General features: G+C 36.4%; 2 protein-coding genes across 2 annotated transcripts; one reads left to right on the top strand and one right to left on the bottom strand.

Moving 5' to 3' along the window:
• Nucleotides 1–4,620: 4,620 nt before the first annotated feature.
• LOC111212141 lies at nucleotides 4,621–6,219 on the bottom strand. Its single transcript, XM_022713570.2, has 2 exons — nucleotides 5,963–6,219; nucleotides 4,621–5,291 (listed from the first exon to the last, which is right to left on the bottom strand). The coding sequence occupies exons 1-2, from the start codon at nucleotides 6,157–6,159 to the stop codon at nucleotides 4,850–4,852; spliced, it is 639 nt and encodes a 212-aa protein (XP_022569291.2). The 5' UTR covers nucleotides 6,160–6,219; the 3' UTR covers nucleotides 4,621–4,849.
• A 219-nt stretch (nucleotides 6,220–6,438) lies between these two features.
• Nucleotides 6,439–10,564, top strand: LOC106374275 (coatomer subunit beta-1). Its single transcript, XM_013814369.3, has 5 exons — nucleotides 6,439–6,564; nucleotides 6,973–9,030; nucleotides 9,247–9,756; nucleotides 9,829–9,914; nucleotides 9,993–10,564. Exons 2-5 carry the CDS (start codon nucleotides 6,985–6,987, stop codon nucleotides 10,195–10,197), a joined length of 2,847 nt encoding a protein of 948 aa, XP_013669823.2. The 5' UTR covers nucleotides 6,439–6,564; nucleotides 6,973–6,984; the 3' UTR covers nucleotides 10,198–10,564.
• The last annotated feature ends 6,002 nt before the right edge of the window (nucleotides 10,565–16,566 follow it).

Genomic DNA, 16,566 nt, shown 5'->3' with positions numbered 1-16,566 from the left:
TTGTACGCTAACAATACACACACACACTCGATTAGCTAAACGAATTAGTGTATACGTATTTATTGGTAATTATCAGATAATATAAAGAAAAACAGAAACGCAGATAAATAAACAGAAACTATTAATAGTTTTAGTGTCGCTACACTAATACTTTCTTTTGATTATTTTAATACTTTCCTTTTTCAGTGAAAACTGATATTGATGTATAAATATATGACTGGACAAAATCCCACTCCAAAAATAGAAAATTGTTGACCAAAAAATATGTGTTTCTCTTGTCATTGCAGCCTTATTAATGTTATCGCAGCGTTGGTAGCGCAAAACAAAAAGCATGCAGCTGGATACAGAGAATCACACTTTCTTTTTGTAGAATTTCAAATAACTTTAGTCAATCTTATAATGAAATATAGTTTTATACAGAAACGTAAGACACAGTATGGATTTTATGTTGGTTCAAGTCATGAAGTGAATAGGTAACTATAATTACTTAGAAATATTATACTTTCATAAACCCAAGGTATATATAATTAATTAAAGCAAATCAAAAACCAAATTGATGTGCCAATGGACGGTAACGTGACGTACAGACTATGATACGTCATGGGGAGTTGCTTGGTAATGTAACCAAATTGGTATCAAAGCATATTTCAAACTAAACTGAATCCGCGATAATAGTTATTTACTTTCTGGTTCATTAATCCATGCAGTTTAACCTGCCAAGAATTTTAAGTTAAGGCCAAGCCCAACAAGAAATAGTCTCCAAAGCGATAAAACAGACAATTCTCCATAGTCTCGTCGTTTCTTTTTCTTATATACACGAACATCAAACATTTGAATATGGCCTAAAACACCATAAATCAATAAAGATTAGAAAATACCCTACCATAACAATAAAAACGTTTTTGTCACAAATATAGATTCTAAGAATCAAAATGACCAAAATGTTTCATTAAATAGGTAAATATATATTTATACATCTAGAAGTAACTAATTCAAACCTTAGAGTTTAGAGTTAACAAGTGGAAATTTGAGATTGAGATTTAAAATTTTATAAAATAAAAAATAAATATTAAAAATTTGAAAATAAAAACTTTAAAAATAGTTTCAAAAAGTATTTTCGAATTACAAAAAGAAAATTTGAAAAACAAATTATAAAAAAGTTTGAATTTGAAAACATATAATCTAAAACTATTAAAAACAATTTTTATTTTTAATTATTTTTTTATATATATATCTAGGGTACTAGGGTATTTTTACCTATTAAAGAAAACATTTTGGTCATTTTTCTTCTTGCGATCTATTTTTGTGTTCAAAACTTGAAAATAGTCTATTTAAGAGAATTGTCCATAAAGATTTTAGACAAAAAAGTATTATTATATTGTCATTAACCGGAATCAGTTTCAATTTATTTTTCAGGATTCTTATTTTGAACATTTAAAATTTTCTGTTTTTAAAATACCTAATTTTATAACATATTATCTTTTGTAACATATATATTTCAGAAAATTATATAATGTCTTTTTGTATATGTGTAGTAGTTGTTATATATATTTAGGATGATCATTTTTAAGATAATAATATATGTTATGATGCTAATTTATAATATTTATATAATTAAGAAGTGATCTTGAAAACGATCGATATTAATATTTTGTTAAACTTAAGACAATGCTATTAAAGTAAATTTGTTTTATAATTTTGTTGGTTTCATTTTTGATATAATTAAACTAATTTTATTACCAACATTAATAAGATAATCTACTACTATATTTCTCCAAATTTTTAATAATTAATAACTCTATGGAGGTGTTATTCAATCACTGATTTCAAATCAATTATTAATGTTTTATAATCTATCAAATTTTAAAATTTTAAGTTGATGAATTCTAAAATCTCTGCAGTAGACCTCAGATTTTGAATTCATTCATTTGTTCATGAGAATCCATAAGAGATGATTTGAAATTAATTTAAAATACAAAGAATTTTAAAATCCTTGAAAGTTGAATAACACTAGATTTTAAAAGCTGGATTTAAATCATTCACTGAATAACACTAGATTTTAAAATAGAATTTAGAATTAACATTTGAATAACAGTGGATTGTGTTTACTGTTTAGATTTAAACTTTATTAAAATACGTGATTAAATAACATCACCTATATGTAATTTTTGTGAACTTAAAAATGAATGGCAAGAATAGTAGTTTTTAAAATCTAAAATCTAGTGCCTAATATTATGGATGCAATTTAATGAGGAGTTAAATTCGGTAATCATATATTGGAGGATCGTATAATATATGTTTCTATAAGCTGATATAGGGAAAACAGCTATTCCATGCCTAACATATTCAATCCATACCTTACTTATGTCACGTGCAAAAACATATCTGAACTTTCAAAATTTTCAAATAACATACATGATGTTTATCTTTTCGGCAAAATCATACACGTCACTATATCAGCATTCATATCATCTAATTTTACTCATATTGATGCTACATCAGCTAATTTTGTTGACAAAAATGCCGTGTGTACACTTTTTTTTAAATAGTCATTTTATAAAAATATTTTTTTTAGAAATTGTAAAATTTTATAAATTTATATTATTTAGTAAAACTAACATAAATTAATTAAATAATAAAATTTTAATCTTATATAAGTAATATATTTGTAATTTTTTTATCGTATCACAATACCGTCCTTATAAAAGTTATATATATATATATATTTGTAAAGATTCAAATTCAATGCTAGTACTGTTGCTTCATATGATCAATGGTGGAGCCAAACAAAAATTTTATAGGGGGCAAAGTAAGATTTAAATTCAAATTCATAGGGGTCATTAGCATAAATTTTATCACTTAAGCCATAAATGTTTTGAATAATCAATGAAAATACAAAATTTTAAATATTTCATAGGGGGCAGTTGCCCCTTTCCCCCTCTCTACCTCCGTCGTTAAAAATAATGCTGGTAATTTTTATATTAAATATAATAAAGAAATGGCAATGATATTGAAATGTAATTAAATCTGAAAAACAAAGGGCATAATTTTTATATAGATTCTGGTTTAATAGTATAAATAGATAAATAAATACGAGGATATAAATATTTTAGATGTTAGTGTCCCATATATTTGTTCATTAATAACGACAATTAAAATAGTGAGTATCTATAAATTTTTTAAATCGCATAAAAAACCTTGAAAGTGTCACTTACTAGCACTTTAAACCTTGAAGTTTTTTCACTAACACTTTTAACCTTCAAAGTGACATTTTTATCATAAAAAACCTCCAAAGAAGAAAAATGACCTGCTGAACAGGTTAAAAACAGTTTTTTTTTCAAAAAATAATTATTTAATTAATAAATAAACAAAAAAATAATAAAATCGAAAAATTTAACAAAAAACTCATAAATTAAAAAAAGTGAGAAACATAAATAAAGATTTAGAAAATTAAATAAAAAATAACTAAAAATTAAAAAATAAATAAGAACAAATTAAAATACAGAAAAAATAATAATAAATTTCAAAAAATTGAAAATTCAAAAAGTTTTTTTTTTCATTTTCAAATATAATGTCGGAAATTATCATTGGAGATATAAGTTGATAAAAAAAAAGACTAAGATAACACCAAACCAAGTTTTTGTTCTCAAACTAGTATCAAGGCTCAAAGTCACAAAAATAAGTTTCATTAAAGAGGTAAATATACACTTATACCCCTTGGGTTAATTAATCCAAGCTTTAGGGTTTAGATTTAAGGGGTGAGGTTTTGGAATTAAGGTTTAAAATTTTATAAAATAAATACTAAAAAATTAAAAATAAAAATTTAAAAAACAGTTTCAAAAAATTTCACTTTTTTTTTAAATTTATGATTTTTTTATTTTTCTCCATTTTAATTTGATCTTATTTATTTTTTGAACTTTTTGTTATTTTTTATTTAATTTTTAAATATTTATTTATTTTTCTCATTTTTTAATTTGTGAGTTTTTTGTTAAATTTTTTGATTTTTATTAATTTTTTGGTTTATTTTATTAATTAAATAATTTTGTTTTAAAAAAAAAACTTTTTTTAACCTGTTCAACCGGTCATTTTTCTTGTTTGGAGGTTTTTTATGATAAAAATGTCACTTTGAAGGTTAAAAGTGCTAGCGAAAAAACTTCAAGGTTTAAAGTGCTAGTAAATGATACTTTCAAGGTTTTTTATGCGATTTTCCCTATATTGTTATGAAATCACGGTTTACAGTTATTTTTCAAAAAAAAAAATCAGCGTTTATAATAAAAAGTAAAAACTGTAGATTCGTTGGAATCAAATCATTAAACAATATAACCATTGATTTATTTATGCACATAATAAAAATACATTGTGATTTAACGTTAGCTAATATAATTTTCTATAATTAGTTGTTGCCATTGACTGTGCATATCTACCGAGATTGTTTTTAAAATTTTAAGGTAACTAACATTTTCTAAAAAGATATTTCATTAATTATAATTAATTTTCCATTTATTTTAAAAAAGTTTGTTAATATCAATGGTACAAGTTGATAAATACTAAGAAGAAGTAAAGGTGAAGTCAAAATGGTACTTCAATTTTAATAACGTAACAAATGTCATAAGAAAATAGAAAAAAAAGTTGATGTACCATATGATTATGGAAATAGAAATCCACTACCAAGGAGGTGTAAACCGTTTATTACAAAGTCTTTTTCGACACTGATCAAACTCAAAACCTGAGTTATAATTCGCAGGGGAGGGATCGAACCTACGACCTACAACATCACTTACCTCCCTCTTCCAAAATCCAAAATGTTGAAGAAACTCAGCAAAAAGAAAAGGAGAGCTAGCTAGCACTCTTAAGCATTAGCTTCTAACCACCCATGATCATCTTGGTGCGACTCTGACCCTCCAGCTTCAATAGAAGCTTCTTCCTCACCCTTCTCCTCTCCGCCATACATCTTTCTTCTAGCTTCCTTGCGAGCTTCCCTACGAGCCTCTTTCTTAGCTATATTCAAATCTTTAAACCCTTGCTCGAACTTGGCTTCATCCTCAGGAGTGAAGAAAGCCACTTCCATCTGACCTAGCTCCGCGTATCTTTGCTCCACTTTGGTTTTCCAGAACAGACCCATCTCAGTGTCCATCTTCTGGTAAGGCGTTTTCAGCAAGTACTCGTCTATCCCTCCCGCTTTGTCGATGCAGCGGAGCGCGTGAGTGGTGACTTTGACTTTAATGTGACGGTCGAATATGTAGCTGAACAATCTCTTCTCCTGAACATTAGGTTTCCAACACCTTCTCGACCTGTTCTCAAATCAAACCACAAAGTTAACCACTTTGAGATTAACAAAACAGTTAACATACCATTCAGAATCATAGAGAGGAATTATACGAACTCACATCCATATTCTATTTCTACTTACAAAAGGAAACACATAAAGACTGTAACTTTCATCACACACTACATTTCTATCTACATAAGAAGATACATTTTATCACACCATGTATGCATTGTTCAAATCAAACCATATAGTTAACAACTTTGAGATTAACAAAAAAAAAGTTACCAAACCATTCAGAAGCACAGAGAGAAATATAACCTCACATAGCACATTCATATTCTACTTACAACGAACACAGATAAAGATTGTAACTTTCATCACACAAAGATACTTGGATCCTACATTTCTATCAACAAAGGAAATAAATTTCACCAAACCATGTATGCATTGTTCAACAAAGAAACAACGCATCAAGAGCTAAACAATGAAAATGCACTGCTGCATTGCTTAAATGCTTAAATCAAGAAAGCATTCCTAAAAAAAATCAACAAGTAGCTTCCACAGATGCATCATGTAGAGCAAAAGCATCACAAGCTCTAAAGCAAAGTTCAACAACATAGCAAGATGTAAAGCAAACGCAACCTTCAACACGAATACACAAATACAAATAAAGAGATCAAGAAAGAGACTGACTTGTTGCCACCGTCTTCACTGACGCGGTTACCGTACTGGATATGGCGGCCGGCGTAGAGACCGCGTTTGGCTCTTCCCATCACGACTTTGGAATCGGGAACGCAAGCCTTGAGCTTCTCTTTCAGCTCAGGGGTCAGAGTCTCCGCTCCGACCTTCTTCACCAGCTTCTTCATCATCTCTTTCCCTCTGAACGCCATTTTCGTCTCTCCTCCCGAAGATCGCAAAACCCTATTCTTCGTCTTCCCCGAATCTATGTATGCTTGGTATAACCTGGTTTAGTTAACGATTTTAGTAAACCGGGTCCAGTAAAATCCGGTTTGATATTAGCCTAATTACGATCATTTTATAAGTTTGGGCTTATTTTGAAAATAATTAGAAATATAGGGACCGCTATGGCGCTAGTATCGGACTGGGCTTTTAATTAATGGGCCGTTGAGGTTGACTCGCTCTTTCCGTTACGATGAATCTCACCAATAAATACATACATTTTATCTCACTTGACACTTTGTGTTTGCGAGTGTTCTGAGATCCGAAATCTCTCTAGCGTTGCACCTCCTTCGATCACCTCCTCTCTCTCTCTCTCTGGATCTCTAACCTCTGAGGTTCGTCTCTCTGCTAAACATTCGTTACATGATCTAGATTTTGTAGAGATCGATCCTCGTTTTGCCTTTTCTTTTGTGTAAATCTACATTGCTTGGGCGTCCTTTTGTTTGATCTCGATCCGAGTCCGTTACATTCCCGATTTTTCATGTTTATGCAGCTGAGAGAGTGAGACTAGATTCGATTGCTGCATTTTGTTTTTTGATTTTAGTTGATCCGAAGCTTTGTTATCGATTACAAAAATGATTGATCATAATGTTTTGATCGCAGTTGGTAAAAGTGATGTTTATTGATGGATCTGAGTATTTACATTTTGTCTATGTTTTGCATCTTTCGATTTTTCTTGTGTAATTGTGATGTTTGCTCACAAGTTTTCTTCATTTTGGTTTCTCTTTCGCTTTTTGTTGCAGAAGTGAAAAAAGATGGAAAAATCTAGTACATTGCTTGTATACTATGACAAAGGGACTCCAGCAGTTGCCAAAGAGATTAAAGAAGCTCTCGAAGGAAATGATGTGGAAGCGAAAGTTGATGCCATGAAGAATGCGCTTAAGCTTCTGCTGAATGGAGAAACCATTCCGCAGCTTTTCATAACGATTATAAGATATGTGCTTCCTTCTGAGGACCACACAATCCAAAAGCTTCTGCTGCTGTACCTGGAGCTGATTGAAAAGACGGATTCTAGGGGGAAGGTCCTGCCTGAGATGATTTTGATATGCCAGAACCTTCGTAATAATCTGCAGCATCCGAATGAGTACATTCGTGGAGTGACACTGAGGTTTCTCTGCCGGTTAAAGGAGACTGAAATAGTGGAGCCTTTGACTCCATCAGTGTTGCAAAATCTGGAGCACCGCCATCCGTTTGTTCGTAGGAATGATATTCTGGCCATCATGTCGATATATAAGCTTCCAAATGGCGACCAACTCTTCGTTGATGCACCTGAAATGATCGAGAAAGCTCTGTCAACAGAACAAGATCCGTCTGCCAAGAGAAATGCATTTCTAATGCTCTTTACCTGTGCTGAAGAACGAGCTGTGAATTATCTTCTGAGCAACGTTGACAAGGTTTCAGACTGGAATGAATCGCTTCAGATGGTGGTGCTGGAGTTGATTCGAAGTGTCTGTAAGACTAAACCAACAGAGAAGGGGAAATATATTAAGATTATTATTTCTCTGTTAAGCGCCACTTCTTCTGCAGTTATCTATGAATGTGCTGGGACTCTTGTTTCTCTCTCGTCTGCCCCTACTGCTATTAGAGCTGCTGCCAACACATACTGTCAACTTCTTCTTTCTCAGAGTGACAACAATGTGAAGCTTATTTTGCTCGATCGGTTGAGTGAGCTTAAGTCATTGCACAGAGATATCATGGTTGAGTTGATAATAGATGTTCTCAGAGCACTCTCAAGCCCGAACCTTGATATCCGCAAGAAGACACTTGACATTGCCCTTGACTTGATTACTCATCACAATATCAATGAGGTCGTTCAAATGTTGAAGAAAGAAGTCGTGAAGACACAGAGTGGAGAGCTTGAGAAGAATGGAGAATACAGGCAAATGCTTATTCAAGCAATTCATGCTTGTGCAGTTAAGTTCCCCGAAGTTGCAAGCACAGTGGTCCATCTTCTAATGGATTTCTTGGGAGATAGCAATGTGGCTTCAGCACTTGACGTAATTTCATTTGTCCGAGAGATAATAGAAACGAATCCCAAGTTAAGAGTTTCAATTATAACCAGGTTGCTAGACACGTTCTATCAGATCCGCGCAGGAAAGGTCTGCCCTTGTGCACTTTGGATTATTGGGGAGTATTGTTTATCACTTTCGGAAGTTGAGAGTGGCATTTCCACCATTACACAATGCCTTGGGGAGTTACCGTTTTACTCTGTTTCGGAGGAGTCTGAGCCAACTGAGGCATCGAACAAAATTCAGCCAACTTCTTCCGCCATGGTGTCCTCTAGAAAACCTGTGATTCTTGCTGATGGAACTTACGCTACCCAAAGCGCAGCCTCTGAAACCACATTCTCCTCACCAACAGTTGTTCAGGGATCATTGGCTTCTGGAAATTTGAGAGCGCTGCTTCTAACTGGTGATTTTTTCCTAGGAGCAGTTGTTGCTTGCACACTGACTAAACTTGTTCTTAGGTTGGAAGAGGTTCAGTCATCTAAAACTGAAGTGAACAAGACAGTCTCACAGGCGTTGTTGATCATGGTTTCTGTGTTGCAACTCGGTCAATCTCCTGCTTCTCCACACCCTATTGATAATGATTCATATGAGAGGATTGTCTTGTGCATAAAATTGCTTTGCCATAAGAATGATGAAATGAAAAAGATATGGCTGGAATCCTGTCGCCAGAGTTTTGTCAAGATGATTTCTGAAAAACAGCTTAGAGAGATGGCTGAACTTAAGGCAATGGCCCAAACAACTAATGCCCAACCTGATGATCTCATTGACTTCTTCCATCTGAAGAGCCGGAAGGTAACAATATTATTTTCTAAATTAAGCTGGCTTCATTGTTTTCTCCCTTGTGAACAATTCCTACGCAACCTGTTCAGGTTGTGTTTATTTTCTTGTACTGTTCATATCCATTTTTTGCTTTCTCATTTTGAAAGGACAACAGAAGTTGATAATGGCTGTTTATATACATATATTGGTTGTCAGTAGATCAAAGTACTGATAATAAGTTTCTTTCAGGGAATGAGTCAACTTGAGCTGGAAGACCAGGTACAAGATGATCTAAAGCGTGCAACTGGAGAATTCACCAAGGACGAGAACGATGCGAACAAACTAAACCGCATTCTTCAACTCACAGGGTTCAGTGATCCAGTCTATGCTGAAGCATATGTGACCGTCCATCACTATGACATCGCACTCCAAGTTACTGTCATCAACCGTACAAAGGAAACCCTACAGAATCTGTGCTTGGAGTTAGCAACCATGGGTGATCTCAAGCTCGTTGAGCGTCCTCAAAACTATAGTCTGGCACCGGGAACGAACATGCAGATAAAAGCAAACATCAAGGTCTCGTCCACAGAGACTGGAGTCATATTCGGGAATATCGTCTATGAGACATCAAATGTAATGGAGCGAAATGTCGTGGTACTCAACGACATACACATTGATATCATGGACTATATCTCCCCTGCTGTTTGCACAGAGGTTGCTTTTAGAACCATGTGGGCAGAGTTCGAATGGGAAAACAAGGTAATTCACCTGTTACACTGTACCTTTCTTTGAGTTTGGTTATTAACGATTCAGTCTTGGTCGTCATGTCAGGTTGCTGTGAACACCACGATTCAAAACGAAAGAGAGTTCCTCGACCACATAATCAAATCCACAAACATGAAGTGTCTCACTCCCCCGTAAGTTCCGATTCTTATTTTCTTTCCATTTATAGACCGAAACTCTTGTTACTAATTGATGTTTCTCTCTGTTTGCAGATCTGCAATAGAAGGAGAATGCGGGTTCCTGTCGGCAAACTTATATGCAAAAAGTGTGTTTGGTGAGGATGCTCTTGTGAATGTGAGTATCGAGAAGCAAACTGATGGAGCATTGAGTGGCTACATAAGGATAAGGAGCAAGACGCAAGGGATTGCTCTAAGTCTTGGGGACAAAATCACCCTCAAACAAAAGGGTAGTAGCTGAGGTTAGCTGAATAATATTCATATCTTCTTCCCAAAACCTTTTCCCGATCCAGTCCATACATATATATGTTATACGTGGAATCCTCACACTCCTTAACCGGGTGTAATTCCCGGTACACAATACCGATTAATTGTTACAATTTAGCACACAAGGTAACAGGTTTAGACCACGTTGGTATCTCTCTTGAGCAATCTTTTGTTGGTTGAATCTGTTTACTGCGGAGGGAGGCGTTTAAAGCATATGTAAAGACACTATTTTGTCACCGAGTTTTTTCATGCGATTTTGTTTTATCTGTAATGTTTTTCGTTCTATAATGTCTTTTGATGGGGGAGATTAAACCATTATTTTAATGAAATAATTTTATCGATCGTAGAGTCTCGAAGTTAATGGTTTTGGTCCTAGGCGCAGCTGTTTAACGTCGTTTGCGTACCTCTTCTTTGACAATTATTTCTCCATGTTAAGGTAAAACCAGTTACCGATAGATCGAATCAACGTTCAAGAAACGAAGAAACGAGATTCACCTGTAGAAGATCTCGGGAAGAGAAGGATCTTCTCCAAAGAATGAATCGATAGATTGAAAGAGATAAGTCCAACTTTAGAAGAGTTTACAAGAATGAATTCAGATAATCGTTTACTACTATGACTTCATCTATTTAAAGGAAACGACTTGTAACAGAATCCATGGCGTAACTAATAAGAACTCGCCACGTGTTTCTTTCTTCTTCTTCACGCGTTTGTTTGTAACAACCTTCAATGGCTACTCTCGATCACTTATCTTCCTCCACGTGTCTCTGTTTTCCCCTTCATTATTCCCGTAACAAATCTCCCTCCGTTAAAGAACCTTGTCCACAAGGTTGAACTCAGGAAACTTCTTCTGTAAGTCATATAAAAACTCCCATGTAGCCTCGTCCTCTGGTTGATTCTTCCACTTAACCAAAACCTTCGTAGCCGCTCTGTCTTGGCGCTTAACCATCTTCCTCTCAAGACAATACTCAGGTTCCTTCGAAGTTGCCTCGTAGATCACATCCGGAAGTTGATTAGCAACACTTACATCCCCCACCAACTGTTTTAACTGAGACACATGGAACACAGGGTGAATTTGTGTCGTAGCAGGAAGCTCCAACTTGTAAGCGACCTCTCCCATCTTCTCCACAATCTTGTATGGTCCAAAATACTTAGGAGAGATCTTCTGTGAAACGCGCGCAACCACTGAGCGTTGTCTATACGGCTGAAGTTTCAAAAAGACCCAATCTCCTACTTCAAACTTCCTCTCACTCCTCCGTTGATCAGCCATTTGTTTCATACGATGCTGTGCTCGGAGTAAGTGAAACTTTAAAATCAGCAACATATCTTCACGTTCCTGTAGGCATTTAGCTACCACCTGAACATTAGTTTCACCTGGTAGATAAGGCAGATGCACTGGCGGTTGCTGACCATAAACGATCTCAAAGGGAGTGGTTAAAGCCGCCGAATGATATGTAGTATTATACCAATATTCAGCAAGCGGTAACCACTTAGACCACATCTGAGGTTTGTCACTAGTCATACACCTCAAGTATGTTTCCAAGCACTTGTTGACAATCTCAGTCTGGCCATCGCTTTGAGGATGATATGCCGTTGATAGATTTAGCTTACATCCTTGCAGCTGAAAGAGTTCCTGCCAGAAGTCACTGACAAACACAGCATCTCGATCACTTACAATCGATCGTGGAAACCCATGAAGTTTAAAGAAGTTATCCAGAAAGAGTTGAGCCACTGAAGATGCAGTATAAGGATGACGCAGCGCCAAGAAATGAGCTGCCTTGCTGAACCGATCCACAATGACCAATATCACTGTCTTGCCAAAAGAAGGAGGAAGACCATCAATAAAGTCCATTGAGATGTCAGTCCACACAGCTTCAGGAATTGGTAATGGTTGGAGAAGTCCCGGAGAAGCTGTTGTCTCATACTTGCATTGTTGGCAAACTACACAGTTTCGCAAGAAAGCCTGTATATCTTTCGACATTCCCTTCCAGTAGAAAATACCTTTAACTCTCTGTACCGTCTTATCACGACCTGAATGGCCCCCTTGGCCAGAACCATGCAACCATTCTAAGATTGTAGTTCGTAACTTCTCCACAGCCGGAACTACAATCTTGGACTTTCTTCTTAAGATTTCCAAATTCCAAGCAAAATGCTTCTTTGCTTTCGGATCTTTCTTCAACTCTTCAATAATCTGTTTTACTGCAGCGTCCAACTCATAAGCCTCTTGAATCTGTTTCATTAGATCACACTCAAGTACCGTCATAGCCATATGTAATACTTCAGATCCTTGTACCCTTGACAATGCATCAGCGACCAAGTTCTCCTTCCCCTTCTTATACTGAATTTCATAATCAAACTCCAGTAGTTTAGGAAGCCACTGTTGTTGAATCGGTGTATTCAATCTCTGCTCCAATAAGTATTTCAAACTCCTCTGATCAGTGCGGATAATGAAATGCTGCGTTAGGAGATAATGTCGCCATTTCTGCACCGCGAAGATCACCGCTAACAGTTCTTTCTCGTATATCGACAATGCGAGTTGTCTTCCTTTCAAGTGTCTACTAATATAGGCCAGTGGTCTTCCTTCCTGCATTAGAACTGCCCCTATACCAGTACCACATGCATCCGTTTCCACCACGAACTGTTTATCAAAACGTGGTAACGCCAATACTGGTGCGTCACATAACATTTTCTTCACTGTTTCAAATGACTCTTGCGCCTCATCATGCCAAGAAAAAGCATCTTTTTTTGTCAACGCTGTCAAAGGACGAGCAATCACCCCAAAATCCTTAACATAACGTCTGTAGTATCCAGCAAGACCAAGGAACCCTCTCAATGCTTTAAGATTCTTCGGCACTGGCCATTCAAGTACGGCTTTCACTTTACTTGGATCAGTTGATACGCCTTTTGCCTCAATGAAATGGCCAAGATACTCCACTCTTGAAGTTGCAAAAGCACACTTACTCCTCTTAGCAAACAACTGATTAATCCGCATCAGCTCAAAAACTATTTGTAGGTGCTTCAAATGCTCCGAGAATGACGATGAATATATCAGGATATCGTCAAAAAAAATCAGCACAAACTTCCTTAGATATTCTTTGAACACTCCGTTCATCAACCCTTGAAAGGTAGCTGGGGCATTTGTGAGACCAAAAGGCATAACTCTGTACTCATAGTGCCCACTGTGTGTTCGAAAAGCTGTCTTATGAACATCAGTTGGATCCATTCTGACCTGATGGTAACCTGCTCTTAAATCAATTTTCGAATACACCTTTGATCCACCCAATTCATCCATCAAGTCCTCTATCAGCGGAATTGGAAACCTGTTCTTTATAGTCATATTGTTGAGTTTCCGGTAATCAACACAAAGCCTCCATGTATTATCTTTTTTCTTCACCAACACTACCGGAGAAGCATAAGCGCTTGAACTTGGTTGAACCGTACCAGCATCTAACAGTTCCTTGACCATTTTATCAATCTCATCTTTCTGATAAACCGCGTATCTGTAAGGCTTCTGATTCACCGGGTTTGAGCCTTCTGCCAACGTAATCTTGTGGTCATGGTTTTCTCTGTAAGGTGGAAGTGAAGTTGGTTCTTGAAATATATCATTATACTCTTCCAATAACTTTGCAAGGTTCAACTCTTCCTCCTCAGGTTTCTTCTCCACATCCACTACATTCAAACTCCATTGTGCTTCCTCCATCTCGTCAGATACGTATATCAATTGTAACTGTGCCTCCTGTTCTCTCATCTGCTCAATACGTTTAGCTTTTACTTCACGCACGGATCCAGGTTTTATTCCATGCAACACTACCTTCTTCCTTCCCCATTTAAACTGCATCTGAAGCTCCTGAAAGTCCCACGTTATAGGACCCAAGGTGTGTAACCACTGCACTCCTAGCACCATATCATGACAGCCCAATGAGATCACCATAAAGTCAGCTTGAAAATGATGACCTTGAAACTGCCATTTAAACTTTTCAATCTTCCCACACACACCGATCTTACTGCCATCAGCTACAGAAACTTTAGTTCTTCCTGTTGGTTGGAGTTTACATCCCAACAAATCTGCAATCCTCTTGTCCATGAAGTTATGTGTAGACCCTGAATCTATCAACACGAACAAGTTTTTCTTTCCATGAACGCCCTTCACTTTCATTGTAGTGTAGTTGGATACTCCTGAAACCGCATTAACCGATATTTGAGCTAACTCTCCAGTTCCATTCTCTTCCTCACTCTCTTCTGTCTGCTCATTTCCTGTTACCAACTCCTCTTCTTCCTCATATTCCAACAGAAACAACTGCGTCTTCTTATGTTTGAGATAATGATTTGGTGTATACTTTTCGTCACAGTAATAGCACAGACCTTTTGCTCTTCTCTCACTCATCTCTGCACTAGAGAGAAACTTTCGCAGTGGAGGGTTATTATCTTTTCCCTTCACCGCTTCTTCCTTCTTGAAAGGTAATAATCCTTTAGATTGATTCACACCAAAAGAACTTGTCTTGTGACTACTCCATTGACTACCTCCCTGTTTCCTTGGGTGAGCTTTCTCATATAAGCGTCCCAATACCAAGCATTGACGCGTATTCTGAGGTTGAAACATGCGCACATGCATCTGCGTTTCAAGCCTTAACCCTGCCAAGTAAGCACTCAGCAAGTACTCTTCAGAAAGCTTCAATCTTGTCCTGATTAACTCAAATTTAGCATGATATTCAGTAATGCCTTCTGTCTCACGTAACTCCTTAAGCTCAGCCATAGGATCATCTAACACCTCCTCAAATCTCTCCTGCAACCATTCCTTATACAAAGGCCAATTCCTCAGCAGTCTACGCCCCTCCTCTTCTTGCATCAAAGCTTGATGCCAAGTCGCTGCAACTCCCGTGAAATGCAACGATGCAATGCCTACTTTCGATTCTTCTGGCGTAAAATCAATGTCAAACAACTGCTCCACTTTCCCAATCCACTCCTTGAGTTTTTCACCATCGAATCGGGGAAAGTCCACCTTCGTCATTCGAGACATTCCATGATAATTTGTGTGTCGCTGAGGTTGCTGATGTTCGTAGTGAAGATCATGCGTTCCAGAGTTTCGTAACGAACCACCATTAACGTTCCGAGTCTCACTCGTCGAAGGTCCTGGTTGACTCGGGTGACTCGTCATCAAACGAAATGCTTCCAACATCTCCGCTATGCTGCGCTCCGTCTTATCGTTCTGAATCGCTATCTTCTCGTTCTGTACAGCGATCGCCTTCTCCAAAGCTTCGAAACGGTTTCCGAAAGCTTCCTCCGCCTCGCGCGTCACCGTTTCTTTCAACAGCGCCTGGGCTCGTGTCTCCGCCATCGATTCCAAGGATGCGACGGCTCTGATACCACTGTTAAGGTAAAACCAGTTACCGATAGATCGAATCAACGTTCAAGAAACGAAGAAACGAGATTCACCTGTAGAAGATCTCGGGAAGAGAAGGATCTTCTCCAAAGAATGAATCGATAGATTGAAAGAGATAAGTCCAACTTTAGAAGAGTTTACAAGAATGAATTCAGATAATCGTTTACTACTATGACTTCATCTATTTAAAGGAAACGACTTGTAACAGAATCCATGGCGTAACTAATAAGAACTCGCCACGTGTTTCTTTCTTCTTCTTCACGCGTTTGTTTGTAACAACCTTCAATGGCTACTCTCGATCACTTATCTTCCTCCACGTGTCTCTGTTTTCCCCTTCATTATTCCCGTAACACTCCACCAGCCAGGCTCAATTGTCATCAATCGGCTATGCATTCGAATACGTATGGCTGACAGTATCTGAGCCTATACATAACCCGAGGGAAGGACACTGACGGCGACTTTGGCGTTTTTGACAAGTTAAAACTGACGTGGTGACAACAGATTGTTGGCTCTCGGACCTTATGTATAGCCAGTGTTGTCCTTAACTCCATACTCATGCCGCTACAACACAAACCAATAACAAAACTTGCACGTGGGGTACGGTGGAAGTATCTTAATGTTGACAGTACTGCATGCTACGATGAATTTACATATGATTTAAATCTACAAACCCCACTTGATTTGGAAAGTTTTAACATCGTCAATTTTGAACCATAAAACTATATTTTTCATTATCTTCTCATGCAGCTTACTAATTTCCATCGTTATCTGTATCGTAGTTGCAGTGCCGTGCGAAGAGGGACCTAAGGCAAGTTCTAAAAATAAACTTATTTACAACCGTAATAAAAACAATTTTTTAATATGATATATTATTTTCACTAAATACACAAGTCTAATACTGTAAAAAAATAAGTTTATAACATAAATATGTTATATAGAAAAAAATACATGAATTCAGAAAATAA

Source organism: Brassica napus, chromosome A1, assembly GCF_020379485.1.
Source record: "Brassica napus cultivar Da-Ae chromosome A1, Da-Ae, whole genome shotgun sequence".
Taxonomy (NCBI): domain Eukaryota; kingdom Viridiplantae; phylum Streptophyta; class Magnoliopsida; order Brassicales; family Brassicaceae; genus Brassica; species Brassica napus.
This window is presented reverse-complemented; position numbering and strand designations above follow the sequence as displayed.

Coding starts and splice junctions, on each gene's coding strand:
- LOC106374275 (XM_013814369.3), top strand. CDS start 6,985: ATGGAAAAATCTAGTACATTGCTTGTATACTATGACAAAGGGACTCCA. Junction 9,757..9,828: donor AGTTCGAATGGGAAAACAAG/GTAATTCACCTG, acceptor TCGTCATGTCAG/GTTGCTGTGAACACCACGAT. Junction 9,915..9,992: donor ATGAAGTGTCTCACTCCCCC/GTAAGTTCCGAT, acceptor CTCTGTTTGCAG/ATCTGCAATAGAAGGAGAAT.
- LOC111212141 (XM_022713570.2), bottom strand. CDS start 6,159: ATGGCGTTCAGAGGGAAAGAGATGATGAAGAAGCTGGTGAAGAAGGTC. Junction 5,292..5,962: donor AGTGAAGACGGTGGCAACAA/GTCAGTCTCTTT, acceptor ATTTGAGAACAG/GTCGAGAAGGTGTTGGAAAC.